General features: G+C 42.7%; 1 protein-coding gene across 2 annotated transcripts; it reads left to right on the forward strand.

The window, feature by feature from the left end:
• Positions 1 to 1,325: 1,325 nt before the first annotated feature.
• On the forward strand, positions 1,326 to 6,389 carry RDH14 (retinol dehydrogenase 14). Of its 2 annotated transcripts, none has more exons than XM_036873769.1 (2): positions 1,326 to 1,828; positions 5,156 to 6,389. In XM_036873769.1, the coding sequence occupies exons 1-2, from the start codon at positions 1,436 to 1,438 to the stop codon at positions 5,771 to 5,773; spliced, it is 1,011 nt and encodes a 336-aa protein (XP_036729664.1). In that variant the 5' UTR covers positions 1,326 to 1,435; the 3' UTR covers positions 5,774 to 6,389. The 2 variants fall into 2 exon arrangements, with proteins under 2 accessions (XP_036729664.1, XP_036729663.1); XM_036873768.1 differs by having other exon boundaries at positions 1,330 to 1,819.
• The last annotated feature ends 1,278 nt before the right edge of the window (positions 6,390 to 7,667 follow it).

Below are 7,667 nucleotides of genomic sequence, written 5' to 3' on the forward strand. Positions count from 1 at the left end.
AGGCCCACCCCCTCATGATTTCTGTTCCTGGTGCCTTGCCTAATCCTCAGGGACAGTGCTTGTCCCACCTCTGAGCTCCATTCTCAGCACTCATAAGAAACCTTCTTCTGGCATTCTACCCCTTGGCTCTTTGTACTATGCCTTTTTGTTGCATGTTATATCCTTCCCAAATACAAGGGAGTGGAGGAGAGTTTATCAAAATCATCTAGGGAGTTTATTTCAAACTACAGAAGTTGTGTGTCTCTTCTCTTGTCCTGAAGATTCTAGAATGGGGGCTGGGGCAGGAGAGGTCTCTGGACCAGACAGTAAGCACCCTGAGGGCAGAAATGGTGCCCTATATCTTCGTGACTCTCACAGGGCACAGGGCCTGGCATATACTGGATGGGTGAGTAGATGAACGTATGACGACTTAAGAGTAGCTTGGTCTAAAGTTTGAAGTTTGCAGCTTGAAGATGGATCCCTGTGGCAATAACCCCTGACATTTCTGAAGCATTTTACAGTGTAAAAAGCACTTTCCCTTCCTTGTTACATTTAATATTCTCCGGGAGGGAATGGGGAAGACACTTGTGAATGAGCCTGCTCAGAAGTCTATGTGTACAGTAAGTGCACGCTTTTCCCAGTGTATCTCTACCACTGTCAAATAAGACCATTTGAGAATGCCTATTTATATATGGGTCAAGGCCACAATGGTCTAACATTCTCAAACCGGGGTCCCCAGATCACCTACATCAGAATCACCTGGGAACTTGTTAGAAATGCACATTCTCAGGTTCCATTTTGGACACTAATGAACTTGAAACTGGGCCCTGAAATTTCTGTTTTTACAGGTCCTGCAGCTGATTCCAATGCAACGCTAAAGTCTGAGAACCACTGGCCCATTCTATTTCTAACTGATTCATGTTGCTAAGTTCTCAGCGTCAGCTGTGGGAAAAAAAGAGCCTCTCCTCAGACTTCAGTTCGGCAGGGACCATTGTCCAGAGGATGAAGGTAAACTGAACTGAGGGTTAACAAGTCCCAGGCGCCCTTAACGGAAAACACACTAAGCCAGCCCCAAAGTGTGGGATTTGTAAAGCATCCTATAAAGAGACTTGTAAATTCAAAGTAGTCATTAGGCATTTCCACGGGGAAGGCCACCACCACTCTGGGATTTCCATGGGTAGGGACCACAGGAGCCTGAAAACCCGGGGCCGTGCTCACCCTTCTCTCAGGCTGGGAGCCGGCTCCGCCGAGGAGCCACGCAGAGCGCTGTCCTCTACTAACCAATCAGGTGCCCTCGGAAGGGGGACTACAAGTCCCAGCATGCCCCACGCCGCCGACAGGGGACGACAGGCCGCGCCCCAGCGTTCTTTGCGTACAGGTGGCGAGCTCAGACCCGGGCGCCCGGCGACCCCGGAAGGCCCGCGCAGGGGCAGGTGGGCCCTGGGCCCGGGCGGCCATGGCAGTGGCTACCGTGGCGGCGTTACTGGCCGCACTGGGTGGGGCCCTGTGGCTGGCGGCCCGGCGGTTCGTGGGGCCCAGCGTCCAGCGGCTGCACCGAGGCGGGGACTCCGGCCTCATGCACGGGAAGACAGTGCTGATCACGGGTGCGAACAGTGGCCTGGGCCGCGCCACAGCCGCCGAGCTGCTGCGCTTGGGGGCGCGAGTGATCATGGGCTGCCGGGACCGCACGCGCGCCGAGGAGGCGGCGGGTCAGCTCCGCAGCGAGATCTGCCAGGCTGGGGTCCCCGAATTGGGGCCTGACTCCGGCGGGGGCGGCGAGCTTGTCGTCAAGGAGTTGGACCTCGCCTCGCTGCGCTCCGTGCGCTCCTTCTGTCAGGAGGTGCTCCAGGTGTGGAGCTCTGGGAACCTGCCGGAGATCGGGGACTGGCTAGGGGCTTCGGCGGGCGAGGCGGGGCCTGGAGGGTCGGGGGCTGAGCCAGGGAGGGGACCGCCCACAGTCGAGGGGGTGTGACCTTGGGAATGATTCGGGCGGCTTGGGAATTGAAGGCTGGAAAAATTGGTAGGGCAGTCTTCTGTCTTCCAAGAATGTTGAGAAAGAAAATGGGCCCAAGAGGAAAATAAGCGAGTTTCTGAACATTTCCTCTTGCCGTGTGAGGACAGCTCAGGAGGAGATCCGCCAGGTTCCTGGATTGTTTTTCCTGTGTCCAAAGTGAATGTGCACCAAGCCATCTCTCAAAGAGCCTGAGAGCACATAGGGGAAGTTGCTAGACAAGGACCTTGGAGCAATTTTTCCCCCTCTGCTAGGGTAGGAAGTTTAGCTTTCTGCCACCAGTGAACTCATGAGCAGTATCCTTAACCATACTCTAGCCTAACTTCCAAATAGACTGGAGCTTGGAATGCCAGTGGTCATGTGCTCTAACTGGGGACAGAAATAAAAATAATATAATACCTAGCACTTATTGAAAGTTTCCTGTGTGCCGGGAGCTGTTCCAAGCATTTCAGATATTTTTTTTAATTTTTAATGAAATTAAAGTGACTTTGACTGCTCTTGTCATCCAGTCTTCACAGTAACCCTGTGAGGTAGGCATTGTTATCCCCATTTTACAACGTAAGGCCACTAAGGCATAGGTACGCTAAGTAATTTGCCCACGATCTGTCTCTAGAGCCCTTGTTTTTAACCCCTATACAGTACTTCTGCTGCCTGCCAGTGAGGTAGAGGATTTCTTTGTTTAGATAGTAGATATTACACTGAAATGGATGTCCTCTGCTGAAATTGAGGTAGAAGGGTTCCCTGCAGAGGTGACTTGCAAGAGGGCATTCAGAAGAGTGATGTTTAAAATTAGCTGGCATAGAAAAGGAGCCTATATGAAAAGGAGTTTCCTGAGTCTAGAGCAGAAGTTCCCAAACTTTCTAATTTTTTCATGATGCCCTTAGGCCAAAACAAATATCTAACAGCTTACTCATTAAGTAATTAGATCCAAACAACTTAATAAGTATTTATGTAACAACTTAGTAGCTGTTTGAAAAAAAAAATACACAGCATAGATGAAAGAAAAAAAGATTTTTATTTCATTTTTCAATAACCATAATTATTATAACCGTAAGTATACTAATGGGAAATGTGCATCTGTTGTTCACTGGACCAGCTTGTCAAACTTTGGAATCAGACTGAACATTGCCACCCTCATTTCTGTTCTATGTTGATTTTTAACATTGTACTTGCACTTTATTGCAGCAACTACTAAACACTCAGCTTTGCAAAGGTAGGACATCATCAAAAGGAATATAGCACAATAAAATGTTGAAGATGTAAACCACTTGGAGCTTGGTAGTTTTTGAGATGTTGAGCAGAGTATCATTTTGTTTCCCTTGAAAATTTAAAATACTCCAAATCACCCTGAGAGTTTCCTTATGACTCTCTAGGGCAACTCGATGCACAGTTGGGGAGCTGTTGCAGATCCAGAGAGTTTTGGTTTGCTTTGCCTTTATGACCAGTATTTCATTATCAGGTTTAGAAATAAGAAGTAATAGTGTACAAGAGATGTTGGGAGAATCAAAAGTGGATCTTCCTATTCATTAAAAATGTAGATGGGGCTGGGTATACTTATTCCTTGATACCTATGGTTTCTCACTACTTTGGCCACTTGACAGAACCAATTAAAAGTTAAGGAGATAAAGAGATAACTAAGTTGTCCTTGCTTCTAAGTATGTATTAAGTTCCTTCCTGGCTCTGAAGTTCAGTAGTTCAGTGACTATAACCAGAATTTAAAAAAAAAAAAAAAGGAAGTGTAAATTTCCCACAGGTTGGTATTCTTGGTATTTATGTCATTTATCTTCTAGAATTTAAAAAACAGTAAATGATACAGTCTTAAAATAACACAAGCCCAACAAAGAATGATGGCTCAGAAATGATTAATACAGGAAACTCTTCCAAAGGATTACTGAAAAGAACACTCCTTTCTTTCCCCCACGGGTGAACTTTTGCCTTCTTTTTGAAGTTGACTATTGGAAAAGCAAAAGGTGCTGAGACAGACAGAATGAGAAATAGTTAATCCACTGACAGGTAGGCTTTGATAACAGTTGTGAAATTTAACACATTTTTCTTTTCACTTACATTTGGCAAAAGGGCCAGTGATATTTGAAATTTGACCTCAAATTTATTTAATTGTGGGTCATCACTGTGTCTTTACACCTGGAACACGTTGTACATTTCTTTTTCTCTGCCCATCAAAAGAGACAGAGGAGCCAGGAAGGGACAAGGGAAAGCCAACTTACATGAAGTAAAGAGTGAAAAGACTTCCCTTTGAGGACAGTCTAAATTTTAGGACTTTAATCTGGGAAGATGCAGGAGGATATGGTCAAAGTGCGAAATTCTGACTGTATAGATCTCTAAGCTGGGGGCTCCTCGAAGCTTGAAAGAGGTAGATTTCATATAGGGAAAAAAGAACTGTGAATTCTAGAGTCGTAATAGAGGTTAAAGGTGTTTGCTGGGCAGACCTCCTCTGTTAAGTCTTCTTTGCTGTTATTGTGAGACTTAGTATGTATGATTCATGGTTTTGTTTTTGATATGTTTATACTACCTGTTTAATATTTTTCTCAATATTTCTTTGATTTATTCATGATGTTCTCTCCAGTCTTAATTTGCATCCCTCACCCTCTCTATTGCTTATCCCATTTTTAAGGAAACAACTTGGCGTTGCTCCATTCCCATGGTGACATTTATTCTTAGAAAATTACAGAATAAAACAATCCTAACTTGCCCCTGGTGTTGATACTAGTAGCTCTGGGAATAAACAATGCTGACCTGTCTTCTGCTGTAGTTCCACTCTCTAGCTCACATTGGCTGTCTAGCTATGGTTTGAAAATCCCAATTAGAAAAGCAGTCTAGCTTACTAATTAAGAATAGGGCCATTGGTGTCAGATTTCAACTTCAGGTTTTTGTTTGCCACTTAAGAGCCCTGTGATTCTGGACAAATCACCTAACTCTGGTGCTTCAGTTTGCTTATAGAGTTGTTGAGAGTAGACGAGATAACATGAAAAGCACCAGGTCAGGCATGCAAGTCATTGTTGTCGTCTTCTTTTCTCTCAATTGTTGAAAACTCATAGAGGTGTTTTTTAGAATTTTTGTAGTTTGCAGGAATTGTTTAAAATTTTATTTTAGGCACATTTAAGGCCTGTGTTCATAACTCTGCCATTCTCTTTTTGCCATTTGAAGGAAGAGCCTAGACTGGATGTTTTGATCAACAATGCAGGCATCTTCCAGTGCCCGTATATGAAGACTGAAGATGGGTTTGAGATGCAGTTTGGAGTGAACCATCTGGGGCACTTCCTACTCACCAATCTTCTCCTTGGACTCCTTAAAAGTTCAGCTCCCAGCAGGATTGTGGTAGTTTCCTCCAAACTTTATAAATACGGAGACATCAACTTTGAAGATTTGAACAGTGAACAAAACTATAATAAAAGCTTCTGTTATAGTCGGAGCAAACTGGCTAATATCCTTTTTACCAGAGAACTAGCCCGCCGCTTAGAAGGCACAAACGTCACTGTCAATGTGTTACACCCTGGCGTGGTGCGGACCAACCTTGGGAGGCACATACACATCCCACTGTTAGTCAAACCACTTTTCAATTTGGTGTCATGGGCTTTTTTCAAAACTCCACTAGAAGGTGCCCAGACTTCGATTTATTTAGCCTCTTCCCCTGAGGTAGAAGGTGTGTCAGGAAAGTACTTTGGGGACTGTAAAGAGGAAGAACTATTGCCCAAAGCTATGGATGAATCTGTTGCAGGAAAACTCTGGGATGTCAGTGAAGTAATGGTTGGCATATTAAAGTAGGAACAAGGAGTAGAAGAGAGCTGTTTGTAAGACTGGATGTCAGCTCTATCGTTTTGTTTTGGTTTTTTTTGGCTACTCCACGTGGCTTGCGGGATCTTAGTTCCCCAACCAGGGATCTAACCTGGGCTCCCAGCAGTGGAAGCATGGAGTCCTAACAACTGGACCGCTAGGGAATTCCCTGGATGTCAGCTCTATCTTTGATCGGAAATGGTGTGGCTTGGGCACTTGCTACTTGAAAACGCAATTTTGGTTTTACCATAGTACTGCTAAGAGGTACATAGAGATACTTTGAAGTTACTAAAAAGTTATTTTTTGGAGAACATAAAATTTCAGAAAAGATGTTTTAAATATATATAATAAGCATATCAATGATTATAATGAGTGATATGGTTATATATTTTAAAATTATAATTGAACAAGCATGGATTACAAATATTAAAGAATTCAGGTACTTGAAATAGATACTTTGAGAAGTTTTTCAAATATCTTTGAGTTTTATGGTATGTTTAAAGTGTTAAATGTTTTAATGACAATACTGGCTGTTGTGGGGAAATAATATGCATGGTGTGAATGCACAATTCTTACTTGGAATAAATTTACTGATGCAAATTCTTAATTGTGTATTCCTTTAGAAGTTTCTCTGAAATTAGTCCTTTATCATCTCATTAGCCTCTACTCGTCTTGGTATGCCCAGTGCCTTTTCTTCCCACATATCTTGCACACTGCTTTAAGAAGTAATATTTCTAAAACCCAAATCTGTGTCACAGTGTCATGTCCCTGCTTAAAAACTTGTGGTGGTTTCCAGTTGCCCATAACTGGGTTTCCAGCCTTTTTTCTTTCTTTTTTAAGCTGCAGAATGCTTTTCTTCAAGAGAAGTCTTATTCAAATGTAGAAGCTGGATGGGTATAATAGATCATGGCAATGCTGTGAGGATGGAGTCTTCCAAGGCTATTTCTGAAGGGACTCTGTGCAATTCAGTAGTTTATAAACCATTTCCATTTAAACATTTTAGTATACTTTTGAGACTCCCCATGAACTGGCCACATGCTTACCTTGTACTCTTACACTCAGTGCTGTCCAGTAGAACTTTCTGCAATGATGGAAATAATTCTGTCTGCACTGTCCAATATGGTAGACTCTAGACACATGTGTTTATTGAGTACTTGAAATGTGACTGAGAACTGATTTTCTAATATTACTTAAGGTCAATTTAAATTTAAATAGGCCTAGTTACTAACGTCTTTGACAGTACATCTCTACTCCTTTCATTGTATAACCCACTCCTCCATATGGACCAATCACCCACTTGCCTCTGGGCCTTTCCTTATATTGTTCTTTCAATCTGGAATATCCTTCTCTTTTTGACTGGGAATACTACTTAGCCTTTAACATTCCCTTCAAGTGTGTTCCTTTCCTTAATATCTGTAGGAGGATCCAATTCTCACTCTACTTTTTTTTCATTGATCTTGGCAGATTTACTAGGAATTTAGTGCACTAATTATTTGTTCACAACTCTAGCTAGACAATTGCAATAGGAATTATCCAAGGAAAGATTATATTCTTACTAGTTTTCCTTCCTCAAGAGTCAGGTATAGTACCTGACACAGTAAATACTGACTAATGTGTGAGTAAATAATAAGTCAATGGTGGTATACATAAAAATAATTGAGTAAGTAGGAATATTGTAGGCATCAATAGTAATTTTAACTATTTGTTTTAACCATCTCATAATATTGGCAAAAGGAATTATGAGTGTAAAGGATAGACTGAACTACACAGAATTTAATGGCCATTTTGATCAGGAGTAGTCCTTGATTGGTTATTATTTTTAAGACTGTAATATCTGGTTACCAGTATGAGTTCTTTCTAAGAATGGCAGGATCTTGGCAGATGG

Source organism: Balaenoptera musculus, chromosome 13 (assembly GCF_009873245.2).
Source record: "Balaenoptera musculus isolate JJ_BM4_2016_0621 chromosome 13, mBalMus1.pri.v3, whole genome shotgun sequence".
NCBI lineage: Eukaryota > Metazoa > Chordata > Mammalia > Artiodactyla > Balaenopteridae > Balaenoptera > Balaenoptera musculus.